The sequence below is a fragment of the Typopeltis vanoorti genome, chromosome 2, assembly GCF_054136105.1.
Source record: "Typopeltis vanoorti isolate ZY-2024b chromosome 2, IOZ_Tvanoo_1.0, whole genome shotgun sequence".
Classification (NCBI taxonomy): Eukaryota; Metazoa; Arthropoda; class Arachnida; order Uropygi; family Thelyphonidae; genus Typopeltis; species Typopeltis vanoorti.
The window spans coordinates 41557710-41580581 of NC_143550.1; the positions used below are offsets into that span (position 1 = coordinate 41557710).

The following is a 22872-nucleotide window of genomic DNA, read 5'->3' on the forward strand; positions in this document are numbered from 1 at the left end:
CACGTCTGGAAAAAAAAAAAAATTTTTTTTAAAGTAGATTGGAGAAAAAGTCATTAGTTTATTACTACAGGAAGAGATACCCAGCATGTTGCTTTATTGCAATTTTTGAAACATTGCTGATTTTCCTTCTAAATGGTTTTATAAAATTCCAATACTCGATGCCCTGTTTAAAATTCAATATTTTATGTGAAACATTGCTCCATCTGTTGGCTCTTCGTGTAACTAATCAAAACCAATTAAAAACATCTTTTATATCACCTGCGACAGGTGACGCTGGTATATTTAAACGTTAATGGAATGATATTGTATTGCTTACATATCTTGAAGTGTATTTTTTATTATTAAAGAAGCATGGTTAATAAGATGAATTATTTATACAAGTGTGCTATAATATGTGGAATATATAATATTATGTGGACAAACATTTTACAAATATGGATGCATTATTATACTCTTACTCAGCTGAAATATGTATTCTAGTTCAATGCATTCTGTTATTAGTGTTATGTTAATATTTGAGTGGTAAGAAAAAGTATGATTTTGCAAAACATACCTAAGACCTAGCATGAAACCTAAGAAACTTTCATTTCTCGTGGCGAAGCGGCATTCTGAGCATTAACATCTGATTAAGAAAATGACATATTTGGATGACCCGTTTAGGCATGCAGGTCATCTTCAGACAGAAAACATTTTCACAGAAGAGATAATACGAACGCGTATCAAGGTAAGACGTTAGTATTCTGATGATTTTAAGATATTTACCCTATGTATTGAGGGTTAATATGTATATTACTTTTAATGTTTTTGGATTAAATGATGCAATGCAAACGAGTGGCTAGGCTGGCTTGCTAATCAATCAACGAATTTCGCGATATGATAATTTTATTGCTTTCCACTGCAAGACAGTCTTCTGATTTCTGTAAGGGATCATTAAGGTGAGTTAGAGATAAACCTAATCTCTTACAAGTGTATTAATAGGATATGGAATGAGTATCATCCTTTCAGATTTTATTTATTTATATATGATCTCTTAAAGTAAATATGACATTGGTACACTGCTTCAAATATCTTCACACATTGTTATAACTAAATGGGCAGATTTTACTTACAGTTGTTGAAAGTCAATTGAGCAGTTTCTTGTTTTCAATTGTTAGCTGTTGTATCTATATCATGGTGAGCAATGCCTACACCATTCATGGTGCATTCATTCACAGCTATGATCACAACTTTGGCCTAACTAACAATAATAAAAAACAAGTCATAAAACAATTGCCAGTTTGCAAATTGCAAGTGAATGTGAAAGTTGGGCAATTGCTTCATGTTATGACTTAGACTGAGAATACCAACTATTCATAAGATAATGATAAACAATGATGCTTCTGATTAGGCTTAAACCATTCTGAGCTGATATCCGAGTTTTACTTTTTTTTTTTTTTTTTTTTAGGTCTGCATATAGTTTCATGTTTGTGGATAAAGATATTATGAATAACGTAGATAGAGGATCACTGCTCCCAGTAAAGCAAACCCTATAGTTGCAAAATTTCTTCAGTAACACCATCACAATTGGTAAGTAAGCATTTATCTAGCAGGTAATCTTTAATGATGAAGCAGAAAAGTGAAGCAATCTACTATTGATATTTTAAGATCTCTCCTTCCTCCTGCATGCTGGAAAGACAATATGCTAGCATAATATCATGCTCACCAAAAAGAAAGAAAGAAAATCCATCATAATGAGTTTCTTAGCATTTCTTATGGATGTTTTTATAGATGGATTATGAATCTGAAAGATATACAATTGACTTTTATATGAAAATGAATTCAGAGAGATTAATCTAACTAGTGATTTTAATGTCCTAATATATAATTCATAGAATGTTCAGACTTTATTCTTGAATTCATTATGCTGTTCCCAGTTATAAAACTATTACATATACAGGAAATTCATATATCACACAGGTATTGGCTATCTCTCTCTCTCTCTCTCTCTCCTCGTTCTTTACAAATGTCTCTCTCTTCTCCCTTTGTTTTAGTCACCCAGCACAGGGAGTGTATCATCTGCTAACTTTAAGTTTGGATGTGCATGTATCATTACTGCCTGCTTGCTACAGGGAGAATGAACATAGTTGTTTATTTCTAGACAGCATACCTGTAAACAGCCATCGATACTTTACATGCAAAATTGGTTGGCTATCATGTATACTTGTCTCACGCTTGGTACTCAGTATCATGTCAAGCTACTGACATCTGATTAGATTTAATTAGAATTAAAATGGACTACTAAATATTATTATGAAAACAAAGGGTTTAAGTTGTATAGACCAATTAATTACATAAACAGCTGATGTTAGGTTCCACAGGTTTTGAAACAGCATGGAGGAATACTAATCAAAGGTATGTCACATTCAGAAGTGTAGAAATTTATATCTGTAACGAATGCTAAAAGTTATGTTTCTTGAGTGGCTATGCTTTTCCTCAGTTACATTTAAAATTAAAAAAAAAAAATTATAACTGATTATTTTTTCTCAGATTATTTTTTCAAGTTGTATGTGGATTAAATTAAGTTTTATGTATGTTTTATATATTAACTTCACACATAAAAGGCTGCATAGCTTATAACACACATCAGTGCTGCGTGCGAGCAAGTGGTTAAGAAAAAAACCTGTTGATATATATATAATTATTTTTTGCACTGCCAGAGACTATATTCCTTAGGGAAAATTGTATGTGTTCCAAAGCATAGAGGTAGATGGAATGAAAGAGGAGGATAAAAAGTTTCTTTGCTGCATTTAGAGCTGGACAGTGAATGAATGTTGGCTATCGATTGCTTGTGTGTTATGGCATGAGAGAAGTAGAAAAATAGTGACAGATCAGTTCAGAAGAAGAGTATCCGTGAAAATACTTGTAGAAAAGGGGTAAGGCAGAAACAGAATCCTGTGAGAAAGGGACTGGAGTGGATTTGGAAGAGAGGAGTCATCAGTTAACCAGGTTCCCCCTCTGGATAGCTTCAAACATTTTTGGAGAGGTTTTCTGTGCATTATCTTTATATGAGAACAGTATTCTAAGGCAGGTTAGATTGGGATTTATACAGTTCTAAGAGTTGTACAGGTCAGAAGTCATGTCTTGAGCTGAAGACGACACACTTTTTTTGGAGGTGGAGAAGGCTCTGAATATGATGTGCTAATGACAGGAGGTGTAAGTCGGTCCAAGAATTATCTCACTAAGAAATCTCATTGTTATCAAAGGTGATGGATGTCTGTTTTTTTCATGAAATAATGAGACTATAATTTGTTGGCTTTAAAGTTTACAGAGTTGTTCTGATTACACTGAATATAGCAAAATAGTCAGTGTTTAGTGATTGATTATAGATTTTAGTTTGAGATATGAGCATCTGCAAGATTTGTGAAATGAAGAGGAATGGAGAATACTGTCATTGACAGAACTATGGATAGAATTTGATGTTAGTGATGGAAGACTATTTGTGAATAGGAGAATGAGTATGGCTAAAAGTATAAATACGAAGTACCCTAGGATTGATAAGGAAATTTGAGGAAAGGAAGCCATTCACCATGACATATAGTGAACAACCAAAGAGAAAATTGGCAGTTCATTTGCAAAGAGTAGATGGTGAACTATAAGACAATCATTTGATACACTTGGTGTTTGTACCCAGATCTTATCAAATGCCCTGGAAATAATAGCAAGGAGGAGATTGGTTCTGATTAAGACTGGTGGAATTCATATTGATTACTGATTAACTCATTGGCTTCCAGGTGAAGAAGTCAACTGTTGACTTTTTTTTCCATTATTATCATTAGAACCAAGAGGAATGCAGTGGGATAATAGTAGTCTGATGGCTGGCTTTTATTTCCTTTCTGTGGGATGGGTTGACTATAGTCTTGCTTCCTTGCTATAGGGTAGAGGCCGATGAGTATGAAAGATTGTAAAGACGGTATAGGATGAGCATTAAACCATCAGGACCAGAAGATTTGTTAGTATCTAAGCCGTTCAAAGTGAAATGCCATTTAGCTGTCTCTTGAGTTACTGTTCCACTGACTTTTTTCCAGCAAATTTTATGCATACCACCATCCATGTCATTAGCTTCATATCCATTTTATTCAACAAAATTCCTTGCAGTATCTTAACTCAAGCAGTATCATTCTATAGCCATTTCTATCTATCTCAGCTGCAACTATTATAAAATACAACTAAATTATTTAAGTTATATTATGTTGATATGATATAATAAGATATTGATAATATCAATTTATTATTAAATATAATTTTTCCATCTACCCATTCCACCTCCTTTTTTTGTAATTGTCACTATTTTGTCATCTTTGCACTCCCTTACAAAAAGAGCAAAATCTCAAGTTTCAACTCTGGGAAGTGCCCAGAACCAAGACCTAAACAGGCAAGTTAGAAGCATTACTATTTCCTTTGCACATTCTCATAGTATACCAGACAGATATTCCATGTCCTATTTGCTTTAAGATTCTGCAATAGCCTAAGTACCCCCAATTCATCTGCCTCTATTTTCACATCATCCACTATCATATCTGGCACTGCATTATTTCCACCTAGATGGTATACCTTGCAAAATAATCACTCGGTAATCCAGCTACACATACTGGTCACTGAATTTGAAACCTTTATGCAGCTATACATAAATATCACTACTGTTTCTTCTTCAATCCATCCGTCCTTTTAGGATGGGTAGAGTCCCTGATTAGGGGGTCATGATGAATTAATGCAGCTGACATGTCACTCCTCTGCTGCATCCCATAAGGACAAGTATTTTTTTGGCAGCAGAGATGTTTGTTCACTGGGCTGGTTTTCCTGTTCTAAGGGACAAAAACCTTCGGGTTTCTGGGAGAAAAAATCCTCTACTTCTGTGTGAGACTGGCTAATTCACCATTTGATTGAAAAGACTTGATAAAGTTTCTTCATGTCATAGACTGGATTCAAACTCTGGTGTTTCTAACCAAAGGGCTTGTCTACAAGGGGGGGGGGATCTGGAAAGTTCTGATAAACACTTAGAACAAAAATGATATTAAAGCAACTGATATAACCACAAGAAAGAACATACAAGGATATAATATAAGAATATAAGTTACCTTCATAACTCTGCTACTATTATGTTCTTTCTTGTGGTTATATCAATTGCTTTAATACCCTTTTTATCTAGATGTTTATCAGAACCCCCCCCCCCTTGTATTCTAACTAAGCTACAGAGACTCTAAACATTACTTACACAGCATATATGCAAAATACTTGGTAATGTGCATCACCACATGCTCTAGGCAACTGTTTAAGAATGCTGGTGGTCAGTAATCATCAATTGTTTTTTCCTGTTGTGATCAACACTAAGTTTGTTTTGGAGTTAAGAGCTTATTTTTTGGTGCCTAACTGGAGCAATGATTTTGAATACAGTAGAGTGGACTAGTTTCTCAAAAGGTGAGATCCTGGATGTTTAATCAGTGGAAAAATAACCCACATTGCTTGTCTAAGAGGTGAAGGCTTGTTCCTAAGACAGTCTGTGAGGAATGAGATTCTGTAGTCTAAGAAGGATTGTACAGACAAACAGAACTTCCTGTGTGCAGCAATAGATCGAACATTTAATAAAGGCTGTTCCCACCCATGTCTCATCAAACTATCTGCAGGTAATTGAAGAGCATCGGTATTGGCAGTTGCATGCCTATATGGAAGCCACTGACTTCTGTGAAGAATCAGAAAATTTGTCTACAGTGGTGTCAGGAACATCATGATTAGACACTGGAAGATTGGAAAAAGTCATGTTGTCCATTGAGACATGATGGTTGGCAGAGAGTTTAGTAGAAGCTCCACGAAGTAATGAGTCCAATTTGCCTTGTAAACACAACTTGAGGTTCTGGATAGTGTCAAGTGGTATGTCATCTGGATGGTAACTTATGTTGCATGTTCTGTTGGTAAACGGGTCCTCTGATATTGCTGGAGGGTTGGGTGTCCTGCAAAAAATATCTGAACATTGTTGCCAATCAAGTTTATCTTACAATGTTGACTTTTTATCCAGCAGGTAACAATTGTTTCATGGATGACACTGATACTATCCATTGCTCGGGAATTGTTCAGCAGGCATGACAGCAACTTTTGCCATCTTTCTTGGTCACCACAGAGCCTAGATCTGAACCCCATTGAGAATGTATGGGACATGTTAGAAAAACAGATCCAGGAGCAAAGTCTTTTACCATCTAATGTGAGCCAGTTAAATTTTGGTCTGGTGAATGCCTGGTATGTGTGTGCTGTAATTTGGGCTAAGGGAGGTCCAATATGGTATTAAATAAAGGTTTCTAATTCAGTGGCCAGCATGTGTATTTTGTCTGCTTCCATCACCTCCCTATCATCAGGCTTTTAGAGTTTCTTCCATAGTCATTCTTCCTTTTACTTGCCACATTGCAAAAGAACAAACTCTTAGATTTACATTGACATGCTTGGCTAATTTTTCTTTCATAATCTGATTTTGCTTTCCCTGTCATGCAGATCACCTTTGCCTGTGCTTCTCAGTAAGCCTGCTGATCATCCTTCCTCTTAGATATCCTCCACAAAGTTATTATTGTAATTTAAAAGACAAGCCTTTATAAACTCAAGGCGTTATACAAGCTCATCCAGAGCAAGCTTTTACAAACACCGATGACAAATGGAATTCGAATCCACAACCTCTTGGTTGAGAGAGAAGGTCCACTATCCATGTGGCCAGCCAAGGCTGGTTGCTTTATTTTATTTATTTTTTGCAACCCCTCCTTAATATTAGATGCAACTCATCCATGTAGTTCTTCTGATTTATTCTTCTATCCATGGGTATACTACTGTCTGATACTGCTTCCATCTCCCATGCACTATCAGCATCCTTCCCTTGCAGATTCTCATGCATTTACTGCTTCAAGCTGCATACCAAACTTGTTATAATTAGTTGCTCTGCAGTTCTACATATATTCCCTTCTTAATTGAAAATTTCACATTTGGCAAATACCTCAGTGAAGACTGCATGATTACTCTTTATTGTGGGAGGCAGTGTGGTTATCTTAGTTATTGATTGATCTTTTGATCATGTTACAGGATCCAGCACTCTCCAATTCTAAGTCCTTAATTATCTTGGTAACTATATAAATTTGATTTCCTTTCTTCTCTGTGATTTTTCAAATATGTGTTCTGGTAGTTATAGTTCCCAACAACTACTTGCTCTACACTCATGTCCACGTGGTTAGCCTAGTGGCTGTGTGCTTCACAACCATCTGCCTGGGGAAGGAGTGTCCTAGGTTCGATTCCCGTTGATGACATGAGGAGCTTAAGGATCTTCCTCAGCCATACCCAAGTTAGCCAGTCTTGGGCATGGGCAGCAGGTTTTTTTCCCCAGTTTATCCTGGGGTTTTTCCTCTGGCAAAGCAGGCAAAACCGACACCATGAACACATGTTTCGACAGACATGGGATACTAACGGGAATAAGGAGAAACCAATCTATTCCATGGAATTATCATTTATGGAAGCTTACGCGGTAAAATGTGTAGGCCTGCATGAAAGCATAACATACGATGACACTGATTTGTGCTAATTGGTAGTGCATTGTTATTCACATGCCTCCCTTTCAATACTTGTGACCAAAATAGAGTGTCAGCAACTGAGTATATGTTGTGTCCCTGTTGACTCCCATCTCACACTAAAGAAAGCCTCAAATGCACTGCCTTCTACATCTCTATTCTCCTGCTTAACTCCTCTTTTTAGTTGCAGTTCTTTGCTATTATTAGCAATTCTCCCTTTTCCCTATCCTGTTGTCTCTCTCCTCCCTTCCCTTACATTCTATCCCAGTATCATTCTCTGCCAACCAGCTCACTAATGCCTATGACTTTTGGCCAGTATGAATTAGCCAGTGCTAAGAACTCCTCCACCTTATTCCAGATGTTTCTAATGTTACCATGCATAAATTGAGTGCAAGTTGAGTAGAGTGGTGGCTTTTTTTTTCAGTCTAAAGGATTTCCTCACATTTTAACCTGCTAAAATATGCAGCAATTAGGCACTATTCATAGATCTCCAAACTGGCAGAAAACCTCTCCAAACTTTCTTCTATTCATTCACTTTTGTTATTGTATGTATTTCCTAAAGAGTGCACCCACAATTATGCATATATAGTTAATGTTAATAATCTTCTTTATCTGTAGTGGTACTATGTTTTGAGTACCCTTTAATGTTTGAATTCACTATTGAGAAATGGATGGGGAAAAATCTGTACCTGTTGAAAGTAGCTATGTCCACAAATGGTTACTTTATGAAACTGGATTTATTTAGTTCATTAAACCAATATTTCCCTTTTTCAGGTCAACAGTTTCAGAGGATGTGTCTAAAAACATGTCTCTGAAGAAAGCAAAAATCATTGGAAAATGGTTTTGTTCATGACATGGATTTCCCATCGACTCTTTAGTCAGGAAAAAATGAACAGTAATCCATAAACTGCCCCCCCCCCCTTCTTCCTAATCTTTAAATGCTCTCTTTCACTGTGCTTTTAGCAGCAGTTATATGTAACATATATCTTACTTTTTTGCTGATTAAATACATAGTCTTTTTTAGGTTATTTTATTCATTTCACCTTGTTAAAAAATATTACTCTCAGAATGCTTTTTAGCTTTTCATTAACTTAATGCACACATTAAGTTTATGAAAGTTATTTCACTATTTTGTTTTTCTTTAAATATTGTTCCTATCTGAATGCTTTTCATTCTGTTAAAATAGAATCCAGAAATACTAAACTTTTTGTAATTATATATTTGTATAATTGCATGTAATTGAATGTCTATAAGTCTTTAGGTAATAAATGATTTGTCATTCAGTGTGAAACCACTACCCCTGCTTATTGGAGACCTGAAGTGGTAGCTTAAAAATTTCATGTTTGGTCTTTAGAGCAAGATTTCTAGATTATGCAACTTTAATCACTCGTGATGCTTAGTGTCTAGCAATATATCCATGAGTTTATTATTTAAACTGTAATTAGAAATATGGTAGGCTGTGCTTTTAATTTCATTAATTTAACAAAAATAGTTTTATATAATATGATTGTGATTGATACAGCTGTGTCAAGCTAAAAATCAAGATTGTATTCTAATCAAAAGAGATACTTAGGTTAAAATAAAAGAAAAAAGTTAAATAACACTGATTTATGAGAAACCTGAAAGAATTTAAGATAAATTGAAAAAAAAAAAAAAAAAATGAACGACACAAGTTACAAATTGCAAAAAACTTGGAACCACTGACCACCATGATTTGCTTTTAGACAATGTATGTCTTTAAATGCCATATAATTCATGGCTTTCACAGTAATTCAATTAATGGATCTTTTGCTATTTTAGAATATTACTTATTAACGTAATATTACACTTGATGTCTCAGTATGTCAATGTTATCCTTTAGTGAAAAAAAAAAAAAACTAAAGCAATTTTAAATTAACAAACTTTGGCTTGTAGAAGTAAGGAGATTCTGGTTCCATTGTATAAGGTTCTGATTAAGCCACATGCAAAAAAAAAACTGCTTCTGACTCCCTTGCACACACACTCTCCTTATGTTCTAGGGATGACCTCTTGTTCTCTCCCAGTCTCCCATCATTTTATGAAAAACTTTTTCAACATTAATCCTATAACAACCCCTTACTAACTTGTACATCTCTATCATATCACTCCTCTTCCTCCTATCCACTCTGCAAATTGCACCGGCTCAACCTTTCTTCATATTCAACATTCCAGAGATCAGAAACCATTTTGGTCAATCGCTTCTGGACCCTCTCCAACATTTCTGCATAGTGATCTTCATGTGGCTTAATCAGAACCTTATACAACGGAACCAGAATCTCCTTACTTCTACAAGTCAGTGTCCTCTACATCATTCCCAGAATTCGTTGTGTTGTCCTCACAATTTTGGCAATATGTCAATAAAATTTCAAATCCTTATCCACCGTCATCCCCGTAATCTCTTATTTCCTCCACCTCCAACAATGTCCCTGTCAAGAGTAAATTCTACATCCCATCTTTGTTTTCCAATTTTAAAATCTTCCATTTTGCAACATTGAACTGGCATTCTCACTCTTGTGCTTATTCATTTAGTCTATTCAAGTCTTCTTGTAAGACCACAACATCTGCTCAACTCCTCATACTTCATCCCAACTGCATCTGCAAACATCTGTTTATCCCAATTCAAATCTTCTCATATATCATTAACATACAAGTTAAACAGCAATGGCTCCAAAATCAGACCCTGAGGCACACCACTAGTGACTTTCCCCTTCTGGAATATTGCTCCCCCATACACAACTCAATATCTATCAGACAGCCAATCTCCAATCCAATGCACTAGTCTAATATCCATCTCCATCTACTCTAGTTTGACTATCAACTTATCATGCAGTAATCTATCACATACACAGTGCTACTGTGTATGCTGCTGTCACCTTATAAGTAAATTACTAAAACATGACCTTCCTTTAGCAAATCCATGCTGTCTATCAAAGATAATATATTAGTTGTCATCAAACATTGTTGTCCACCAATTGTGGATCCTGATTCTCACCAGTCTTTTCAACACCTGACACACAGATTGGACTATAATTTGATGCTTGAATTCTGTCACCTCCTTTATCAAGCAGTACAAAATATTGCCTTCCTTCCACTCCTTTGGAACTTGACCCAGTGCAAGACTCCTATTAAACAAATATGTCAAGGCAGTTGTCAACTCCCTGTCACATTCCTTCAAAATGCATGGTGATATTGTCATCAAGTCCCACAGCCTTATTAGCCAAGTTTGCTTAATTCCCATATACCTCTTCCTCACTCATAGTCAGCCTTCTCGGCCTCATCCACTGTTCTTGAACTCTCCATGATGTCACATTTACAAGGAAAAGACCTTTATGAACTTCTGATTAAATATCTCAGCAATATCTTCTATAGCAGTTGTCCTTATACCATTTTCTCCAAGTCATTGCCATCTTACCATAATCATTCTTATTTTTGCTGGCTACATATGAAAAGAACTCCCTGGGATTATTTTTGGCTTCATTAGCTAATTGCCACTCATACTGAACTTTTGCTATGCTTACCAATCAAGTCACCCTCCTTGCCTGTTTGTATTCCTCATGGAATTAATTATTACCACTCCTCTTACATTGCCTCCATAATGCCTTTTCTCTGTATTGCATGCTTAATCTCTTCATTCATCCATTTCGCACCTACTTTAATCTTCTGAAATTTAGAATACATTTAGACAGTGCTTCTACTAGATAGTTCTTGAATATCACCCAAGCAGCATTGATCTTCTTTCCATTCAACTTTTCATTTCATGCTACACCTGCAAGCTCCTGAGCTTCTCATAATCACCAGCCTTGTAGTTCCACATTTACCCTTTCCTCACAGAAGTCTTCACATGGCTGGCAACCACTCAGGTAATCACTTCATGGTCACTCTCACCAACTGGAGGGAGATTTGACATCTCATTTATAATAAATCCTCTGATGAGATAATCAAATCCAAGATGCTTAAATCCTTGGGTTCCCTCTGTTACATACTGCCTGAGGTATTTGTCATCAAAAACTCAAGAAACTCATTTTGTTTACTTCCAGTTGCTATCTCGTCATCCTAATCTATATTGCTGTAATTAAAATCACCCATAATGATCACTTTTCCCATTTGCTTGGCTAATTTGCTTATACATTTCCTGGTCAGTCATTACCAGGTGTATAGCAACATCCAACAAAGTATTTCATTCTATTCACTTCTATCTCACACCATACTGCCTCAAACTTGAAACTCCATACTTTCCTGAAAATATTTCTTTTTCTCCTTACTTGTCCCAGAACCTTCTTCAAATCCATCTCTTTTCCACTAGACCTCAGGTCATCCTCTTCCCTTTTTGTCTACATACATATTCACAGCCTCTTGGAGAACCAACCTTTCCCACATTGTGTTCTCCTGTCCACCCTGAGTCTCCCTATTTGTCTTGCACACTTGTTCTCTCATTCTATACACTCATGCTACCCACTTCTTTTTATGAGCACCACTTAAATCTCTTCTTCCTTACTCTTCCCCCAGTCTTTCACATCACTTCTTGCTCCGATTCATACTCTGCACTCATTCTATTCCAGCAGCAGCAGTCTCTCTCCAAATGACTCATGCCAAAATCATTCAAATTCAGTCCATTACTCTTATACAGTACCATCGACAGGGTGTAGCATAGAGGCAGCCTGTCTCACAGCACGGCTTAATAAGGACACTCGTTCAGCAATATTGCGGTAGACACCATTGCTATGCTAACAATTCCTGTTAGTGTAGCAAGTGTGGAAAGAAGTGTTTCCAAGCTTAAACTGATTAAAAATTATTTGCAAAAAGCAATGACCCAAGAAAGATTGGTTGGGCTAGCAACTATATCAATAGAGGCAGACATAGCTTATAATTTAAATTTTGAAGAGCTTATAAACAGATTTATTGTGCAATATCCCCATAGAGCAAACATTTAATTAATATTATTATGTAATCGTTTTGCATTAATGTTTCTCTTGTAATAAAAACAAAATAGCAATTGGAGATTTTCTTATATTTTTGTCTTATAATCCATCAGGAGCAATATTTAATTGTTTGCTTCAGGGAATGATCTAATCTTGTGATGGCCCTGTCAATTCTTCTTTCAAACTCATTCCACATATAACATTAAGCTAATGAAAGTGAAATATGCATTACTGAACACACTGCTTCTCTTTGGTGCTGCTAGTAGCTAACTTACTATAAGATTAACTTGCTGCATCTGGTGCAAGTAAGATTTAGTAATTGCCATTTTTTAATTTTGACGATGTCTCAAAAATCATCAAATTCCTGCCATGTACCCTCAAGGGGTGTATAGGATATGATAGTACTACATGAAAAAAATTACATCATTATTAATTTCCTATCTACAATTTTCCTCCAAATCAGTCTGTTACTTGTCAAGACTCCAACATTATCATGTTGGAGTCTTGACTGTCTAAAGCACTTTGTACCGTATCAATCCACCTATATCTTGGTCTTCCTCTGGGTCGTTTTGCTGCCAACCTGGCAGAGAACACTTGTTTTGTCTCAAAAATTAAAAACAAATTTATGCTATAAACTGAATAGATGCAAATATTATTGTTGTCAGCCATTCACCAAAACACACTATAAAATTATTCATGGGCATTTGTATGTTTGGTTATTATCAATTTTTTTTTCCTTAAAAACCCCCTAATCACTAACAGTGATCATTGTACCTTGTCACTAAAAGTTATTAAGTGTGATCAGTTCAATTCTATAGAAACCCTTTAATAACTTATATCTTTGTAACCCACAGACCTCCAATCTTTCCTCCTGGAAACATTCCATAGACCTGTAACTCAGTCTCTGGATCTTCATCTCCTCATCTTCAGGGAATCCAAATGACTAGACCTGTGTCCAGTAAGGAATAATCACCTCTCTATCCCTGCTTGTCAGTGTGTTCTTCAACATCCAAGTAATATGATGTACTGTTTTGGCCATTTTTGCAATTATCCACTAAACCTCAACTCCCTGTTCTTAATCACCCCAAATTCTTGGCCTCAATTATCTGTAGTCATTTCTGCGATTTATCCTTTATTGCATTATTTTACACTTTATCATGTTAAACTGGCAGCCGTTATCCTTTGCACATACCACCAGCCTATTTAAGTCATCTGCAGTATATCTACACCATTTTCATTGACATTCACTCTTCCCAGTTTTGCATTATCAGCAAACAACTGAATACTCCCCTTAAATCATTACTTGTATCACTAATGTACAGATTAAACTGCATCAAACCAAGCTCTGAGCCATGTGGGTAACTAGTGGCATACCACATATCCTGGATTCAGTTCTCTCATATACTACTCTGATATCTGTCCATCAGAAACTCTTTTATCCATATCATCACCTTCAATATCCAACTCCAGTTCATAACATGGTTCCATGTGGTATCCCTGTATAGTAAGTTATTATTATTATGGGCTACTCCGAGGAGTCCTTAGACTCATTGAGGGGAGGCCCTAAACATCATGTCAAGAACTATTCAGCATTTGCACAGTATCTATCATACTTTGAACTCATTCACAGTCATGGCACTTCCAATAGACTCTGGCAGCTTATTCCACTCATTCACCAGATTCACCAAATTTATCCATTTAATAACTTATTATACTATGTCACCAGTTTTTTCACATGAAAGCAAAGCTAAGGATATTTCTTTGGTAGTATGCTTGTTTTCTTTCACATGCTAGCACATTGGCATGTATTCTGAGATGTGATAGTGAATTGACAGTGTTTTTTTGTTTTGATTGTGAGTAGGCCCAAGGGAGTGAAAAGTAGAGAAAAGAGCTCTGTTATATAAAGAAGGCTACAGGAGTGGTGGTCAAGGTATTGGAGAAGTTAAGGACAGAATTCAGAAATAGGTGAATACTGTATTGGGGGGGGGAGAAACAGCATAGTTTTATGAAGGATAGGTCATGCCTCAGTAATTTGCATTTTATAAGATGAGAGCTCAATTGGATAAGGGGATGGCTACCCACTGATACTACTGAACTTTTCAAAGGCATTTGACTGGATACCAACATGGCACTCTAAATTGGAAGAAATGGGGATGGATATGAAGCTGGTGATGTAGATAAGAGGATGGCTAATGGATAGATATCGGAGAGTAGTTTATGGATGAGTTTAGGCCAGGAGGCCTGTGACTAAGCAGTGCACTGCAGGCCACAACTATTTAATTTTTAATATTATTAATATTCTTATATTTTTAATATTTTTTTTTATACTTTTTATTCTTAGGAAAAACTAGATCCAGGTTAACTCCACAGAAGATTAATTTATAAGTGATTCCTTAGTTAATATAGTATGATATATACTGTCTCATCGGAAGGATATGAAGCTGGTGATGTAGAGAGTGGTTTATGGATGAGATTAGGCCAGGAGGCCTGTGACTAAGCAGTGCACTGCAGGCCACAACTATTTAATTTTTGTATTAATGATATAGGAGATTATTTCATGGAAAGTATTCAGTTGTTTGCTGATGATATAAACTGCATAGAACAGTAGTTAATAAAGATAATATAGCAGGATGATTTAAATACACTGACATTATGGACAAAGGAAAATGTTTCAATTTAATGTGGCTGAGTGTAAGAATATGCATTTTGGGACAAATAGGACAAAAAATAATGAGGCTATGGATTTGGGAGTGTTAGTGAACTGTGAATTAAAGTTCAGAGGCATGTTGCAAAAAATGGCTAAAATAGCACATAGGATTACCTGGTTATTGTACCCTAACAAACAAATGGGAGATGTTATACGTCTTTATATTCCTTGATACTTCCATCTGGACTGTTGTGCATAGATCTAGTCATCTGGATTTCTTTGGGATGAAGAAGTTCCAGAAGCAAGTGATCAAGGGTGGCAAGTCTATGGAATGCTCCTTATGAAGACAAGTTGAAGATTTGTGAATTACAGAAATTGGTTGACAGGTGGAAAAGGGGAATATACTAGAGTCATGAGTTACTTAAAAATTAGGATTTGTACAAAGGAAATTTTTTATTTACTAATAGGAATCATGTAAAAAGAACTGGGGATCATCCCTGAAAATGTAAGAATGCGAGGACTAGATTTTTGCTTGGAGAAGGACAAACGAGTTAAATGGTTTGCAAGAATCGTTTATGTTTTGTCAGTAGGGCCTTCCTTGAAGACTCATCAGGGAAAGCCCTTTTACATGGAGATGCCCATGTAATGATGATAATGATTTCCACAGTAGTGAGACACTATAAATTTACTAATTTAGGAAAAACTAGACCCAGGTTAACTCTACAGAAGATTAATTTATAAATAGTGATTCCTTAGTTAATATAGTATGACATATACTGTCTCATGGAATTAAAATTATAAAGAATGTGGAGGATTACTTGTTGCCTAGATTAAAGTAAAATACAGTGGCAGATTACAAGTGTAGATACTATGTTTAGCTGACTGCTTTATCTTTGCAGGAAGTGGAATAAATACTAAGGACTCATCACTGGGCAAGTAGTGAGCTATTTTATGGGTTGCCTGGCTGGCTATAATGATAGTCACCAGTGTATCGTATATTTGGGTTGCTTTGCCTAGTTTAGTTGTATTGGTGATCATTAATGCCTATAGAGATATTATTTTGACAACCTCCAAATCATGTTCATATATGCAGTCCAAATCATTGTAGTGTGGTACTAGCTGACTGCTTTATCTTCTAAAGAAAAGATAAATACTAAGGACTCTTCATTGGACAAGTAGTGGATTACTATGGGGGTTGCCTGGGAGGTGGCTTGTGTAGTTGGGCTGTCTTTGCTAGATTAGTTGCACTGATAGCTAGTATAGATAGGCAGCCCAAATCTGATAATCTCAGCACTTTACTACTTTATAGTAGTATAGTGCTGACTATATAAGAACATAAGTTACCTTCATAACTCTGCTACAAGCATGTTCTTTGTTTCTTGTGGTTATATCAATTGCTTTAATATCATTTTTGTTCTAGGTATTTATCAGAACTTTCCAGACCCCCCCCCCCCCATAGAAATTCCAACCCAAATAGAAGTGACTGCCTTACCAACAGTAATGGCGACTTATTTAACACCTAGATTTTAGTTTATCCAAATGAATGTTATCCAAAGAAAACAGCAAAAATGAGCATGATAATCATCCACACTGCATTTCCTAAATGCAAGACATCTTTCATCCTTCCTGATCCACATAGCCTCAAAAAACTTAATAGAGTAGCAGTTACAGTGGTAGTGAGATCAAATCACTGAGGAAATCATTTGGGAAAATGTTGCATTGTATGTAATTACTGTATATGTATTGTTATTGTTTTTATTTCTGAGTTTATTATTTATAGTCTGTTTCTAAACCTGTTGCATTTCACATAATATTAAGTCATTAGAATTAATAAAAGTCAGTATTTAAGTACAGCTATACAGAAATGAATCCATACAAGTTTTTTTTGCCTGTTTGCTTTTTTTTTTCATGTATTATATGGAAAAAAAAAAGCCGTTTGGTCAGAAAGACCCGAGTTCAATTTCTGTGATGTGAGGAACCTTTATCTGGTCTCTTTCGACTAAAAGTAAGTTAGCCGGTCTCATTTAGAGGTAGGGTTTTTCCCCACCGGAAACTCTGGTTTTTCGTCCCTCAGAACAGACAAATTGGTCCCATGAACACACGTTTCTGCAGACGTAGGACACTTCCAAGAATAAAGAGTAACCAACCTATTCCATAGGATTTCTGTTCCAAATGCCTACACAGTAAAATGTGTAGGTGAGTGTAAATTAGGATAGGTTAGGATGTATTATACAGATGTTATTTAAGCATTTAGAAATTCAAGTAAAAATCATTTGCAAATATGTACTATATATACACTGGTGTCCAAAATCTGTGCTTGGTAGCATATCCGCTAACCGAGTGGTTAGCATCCATGCCCACAGCTGTGAGCATGGATGCTTGCAAGTGTCTGTGAAAATACTAGTGGTGGTGGACAGTGTATGGCATTGGAGTAGATGATGGTAGTTGTGGTTCGTTGTGATTGATGGATTGAGTGGTCGAGACAACAAGCTGTAGAGTAGATGCCCTTCCTCAATGAGTCTTTGGACTCCCTGGAGGGATCATCATAATAATAATAATATTTCTGAAGATTAGAACTGCAAATTCAGACAAATCAGCTCATGGGAATTTGTATAACTGATGATTTCTAGCAAAAAGCAAGTACACCTTCAAATTTTTGAATTGCATGCAAAGGGTCACATGATGGTACTCAACAGGATAAAAATCAAAAGGCTGCACTAAGTAAATTTTGTTTGAAGGAAGCTTTTTTTGCAGAGGAATAAAGTTGCAAACTTGGATGTCTTGTAATCTCTCAAAGACATCATTTAGATGATTTCATGCAGGGAAGAATTATTGGAAAGCTTGAAGGCGGCCACAGAATTACTGATATTGCCAGAGAGATTGGAATCTCACATAGTGTTGTATGCAGGCTCTGGGCAGTGTTTCAAACCAATGGAATGTGTTCCAGACATTTGCTACAAGGTCACCCTCACTCTGCCATGAAGACAGATTTTTGGTTATAAGCAACAAAAGGTAATTGACATACCACAGGAAGTCAGCTCCATTCAAGCATAGGTATGTTGTTATCTCTACAAACTATGGCAAGACGTCTGCCATAGTTTGTAGAAGCCTGTAAGTCTGCATCCCTTTATCCACTACTCATTTTAGAGCATGTTGTCAGTGGTGTTGTATTCATAGAAATTGGACAAGGCACCAATGGGCTAATGTAGAATTTACAAATGAGTCATTTCAGTCTTTCCTTCAATTCTTGATGACACTTCATCTGGCATGAAAGTGGTATTGCTTACCATCATGAGAATGGTTTTGAAAGGGATAGATACAGCGGTGCTGGGGTAATGGTGTAGAGGAGGCATTATGCTTAATGTACACACCGAGTTTGAGTGCTGGAAAAGGAACTGACTGGTGAACAATATTGCAACATTCTTCAGCATCATGTGCAATTGTTCTGTGGTACTGTAGGCGAAAAATAATTTTTTTTTTTTCTGTATGACAATGCCACACCACATCATACGCAAGTAGCGGGGACACTTCTGGAGACCAAGGATATTAATTGAATCGAGTGACCAGCACACTCCCCAAATCTCAACCGCATAGAACACATTTGGGACACAATAGACGAGACACATTGCTGCTTGAAATTGTCCTCCAGGAAACAAACAAGGTCTTATCCTTTCTCTGAAGGAGGAATGGACCAGTTTGCTTCAAGAACTCCTATATCACATGTTGCTAAGCATGGGACAGTGTTGTTAGAGCTGTATCACAGTTTAGGGTGGACATATTCTGCACTGAAATGTCTCTCTGCCTAGTTTTCTATAAATACTATACATTAACTCTTTTGCCTAGAATTTATTGTAATATAATTTGTATGAAATTTATAGCACATTTTTTGTGTAATATAATTTATTAGGATACTGGCAATAAATTTGTCCACTGTAAAAAATTGACTGTAGTCATGAAAATTTTTTTATATATACAGATAAAAATGTAGTTCTTCCTTAGCTTTTGGACATCATGTACATATCTGACTTTAAAAAAAAAGATAATACTCTTCACAGTATGGTTTTTATCTCATTCAAATTATATACAGCAACTAATTTTATTATTTTTTATGCGAATCCCTCCCATGAGAAGAAGCCCAACCATGGTGCTATACATTAGCACCATGGTTGGGCTAAAGGTTAGATAATTTAGAAACCATGCTGTGGAGACTACACATGGTAGTCTTTCAAGCAACCCCAGTTCTCCACAACAAGCAGGATAAAATTTTATTGTATATTTTATACTAGTCAGTAAATATAATCAGGATTTTTCATTTGTTTCACTATACAAATGGTATACCAAACTTTACTTATAATTTTATTGCATATTTATTTTTGAACAGGTATGAAAATGGAAAATAAAACTCAAGAACCAAGTGACTCCTCAGATTTTCACCGTGTTAAACCATCTTGTGTATGGAGTCTGACTACACTCTCCATCACAACCATAGCAAAGCTACTGCATACAGAATATTGGCAATTGCAACCATGGTTTATTAACCCCAGAGAGGAAAACCTAAGAAGAAGTCCATTTTGTGCTCTACCTGTGGCATTCGTAGATGCTTTAATCCTTGCTATACAGATGATCAGCTTTCCTGTATTTCCAAGTGAAGAAGTTTTCCGACCTCTTCTAACCACATCAAAGATCAAAAATTTTGAAATATTCATCTATGAGGATACATTAAGGAAACTTCCACGGATTTTCCATCGCTTGTCATCACACAGTAGAAATTTGAAGCACCTTATCTTCCACTCATCTCTATATTATCATGGTGAATTGGTATATAATCCCCGTGGTTCATTCCAGAAGGCTCTTAGATCACTTTTGCATTCTGCTCCCACATTAGAAACCTTACATACTAGCATGAAGATAAATTTTACATTTTTAGAAAATAATAAGATGTTGAGAAAATTACATACATCAAGTTTTCCACTTTTAAATTCTGCTAAGGCTAATAACCTAATAACACTTTCCAAATGTACAAATCTTGAAAAGTTATCATATGTTAACATTTACTGGAGTGCAAGACAAAAAGATGAAGAAGTTGCTTTGCTTCTGAAATATCTACCAGAATTAAAGTCATTAGATTGTGATATACTTGGGGCTCTTCAAATTTTACATAATAGAGATGTTTCACAAGGCATAACCAGAAAGTATAAGTTGACTTCGATCCACATCTTTTCGATGCTGTCTCAGAATATGATGAAAATTCTTTTGTCAACGTGCACTGAATTGAGAAAACTTTGTATTCATTTTGATCCACAACTATCAGAAAATAGCATGTTATTTAAGAAAATCCATGATTTTGCCTTGAGACCAGAATGGAAGAATGGTCCTTTGTATCTAGCACTTGATATTTATGCAACAGGAGTTCTGTTGAAGCATCTAGAATGTTTAGGAACTATTGTAGATGAATTAAGTATTGAATTCAATTCAGATTATGATCCTAAAAAAGAGTGGATTCCTGAATTATCTGTACTTCGTTTGTTGTGTCCCTCCTTAAACTTCTTGCAGATAAACTTTTTTGAATTGCCATATGAAAAATTTCCTCCTGGATTTTCTCATTATCCACGTTATCACTCATTTTTGACACACTTATTCATAAAAAATATTGACTTTTTAGCACGAGAATTGTCAGATCAGGAACTTTTATCATTAATTTCTTTGTCTAGGAAGCTTGAGGTTCTTGTATTGAGTCCTGTGCGAAACCTTACAGATGACATTTTACTCACAATTCTGAAAAAAAATGATTTTCCAGAACTAAAATTTGTCTCCTGGATTAACTGTTCCATCAGTGCAGATGGAGTTAGAGAGTTTCTTCTAAAAGCTCAAAATTTAAAGTTTTTTCTATTTGTTTCATCAAATTTCACAGCCTCCCTAAAGAATTTGGTAAATTCTATTAATCCTCTTGTGTTTGCTACTGATGATATCAAAAGCTGGCAGTACTTGTACCAGTTTGTCATTGGTTAACATATTCAGATATGTTTTCTGTGTGATTATCTAACTGACGATTAACACTGTGATGTTATTCACAATGATAGTTGTTTTTTATTCCACAGTTGTTCTCATCATTTTCTTGGTGTGACTTGTTTTTACTCATTTATTTTTTTTATGTAGTTTACCAGCATTTAGCAGTACTTGGAATGATAATCATAGAAATGTGGATGGTTTGTAGTTCTGCATCATATACATTTTTTTAAAAATATTCCAGCTCCATTTCATCCATCTTGATATGTGATCTCTTTGAGTCTGATATTCTTTGTAATCATGTCATTTGAACTTCCAATTGAAACTTCCAATCATCGTTCGAAGTTGCTATAGTGATCATCTTTGTAAATTTGTTAATGGAAATGCACATGCCATCATATCATATGTGCCTCAGAAGGAAAAAAGGTATATTAGCTGTTTTCTTGTTTTAAACAGCATCAGATGGATGCAATTAATCTCTTTTACTGTTTGAAGCTGTTTATGAGAAAAAAATTAGTATACATTTTTGACCTATTTCACAATAGTTTTTAAATTTGCCATGACACATGATGTTTAACTTTCCACAGGTATTATGCAAACAATCACTATTTCCTATATTACCATGGTCTGTTTCATTATGATAGATTTTCATCATCTTTCCAGCCATTCCTGAATGTTATAGTTCTTCCTTGACTGTTAATTTGGTGGTTAGCTGCAATTAATACCTATTCTCCCTCATGCAAAGAAGTTTTTAAATTTTTTTTTATATTTTGTCATGATTCACTCAGCCAAGCTGAGTTGGATAGCATATCCACTTTGCTACCAACATTTTTTAGTTTTAAATGCACTGTGGTGTGAATGTTTATGAAAGTCTTTATATGTTAAATATTGTTATTACATAGTAAAAGCCACAATATACTTATATTGGAGGCCTATAAATGGTGGAAAAGATGTTTTGTGGCTAGAGCCGAGTTCTTCCCAGTTTATTTAACTCTGGACCCATCCATCTCCAATAGTCTAATGTGCTATAGGATTGTCATAAAATACTACCTGATGAATACTTTTAGTATTTTTATTATGTTTTTTTATTTATTTATTTTTTTTTTTTCATATAGCAAAGTATATATGAATATTTCACAAGTATATGTAAACGAAATTCCAAAAGTGCATTGGAAAACTACTGAGCAGATTTTGTTTAATGGACAGCTTCTTCATAAAATGTATATCCATAGGCACTTCCCTTTGGAGCAACATCTGAGTAATGAAAGATTACACTGTACAGCAACTGGCATTTTTTCTTTCTCCAAAGAATGTAGAATATGCCAAATCTGATTTATCCTGTCACTGCAGTAAATTTACAAAGTTGCTGATTTCATTTGCAGTGACCCTGAATTAAGAGAAAATATTAAATTCTATATAGTTCCTTTTCCTGAGTCAAACCAGTTAATATAATTGAGCATGTTTATGAACTGAACCCTGTTTTGTGATATTTTCTTTAAAAGTATAAGTTACTTCTCAGTCTGAGAAATAGTGTTCCTAAAATGTGATTTATGTTATCCCAATAAAATTGTTGTAAATAATCATCAACTAAAAAAATGTGCTGATTATTAATAGCAATAGTCTTTCATGTTGTTTTCGTGTAGAATCTGCTTTGAATTTTATATTCTAGGCTTCGTGATTGTTGGAAGTTTTTCTACTTGATTATATTATA

General features: G+C 35.4%; 1 protein-coding gene across 1 annotated transcript; it reads left to right on the forward strand.

Moving 5' to 3' along the window:
* Window positions 1–277: 277 nt before the first annotated feature.
* LOC150108961 (uncharacterized) lies at window positions 278–22589 on the forward strand. Its single transcript, XM_090404570.1, has 3 exons — window positions 278–724; window positions 1445–1566; window positions 19537–22589. The coding sequence occupies exon 3, from the start codon at window positions 19539–19541 to the stop codon at window positions 21162–21164; it is 1626 nt and encodes a 541-aa protein (XP_090260696.1). The 5' UTR covers window positions 278–724; window positions 1445–1566; window positions 19537–19538; the 3' UTR covers window positions 21165–22589.
* The last annotated feature ends 283 nt before the right edge of the window (window positions 22590–22872 follow it).

Excerpts from the sequence above, each read along its gene's own strand:
- LOC150108961 (XM_090404570.1), top strand. The coding sequence starts at position 19,539 with ATGAAAATGGAAAATAAAACTCAAGAACCAAGTGACTCCTCAGATTTT.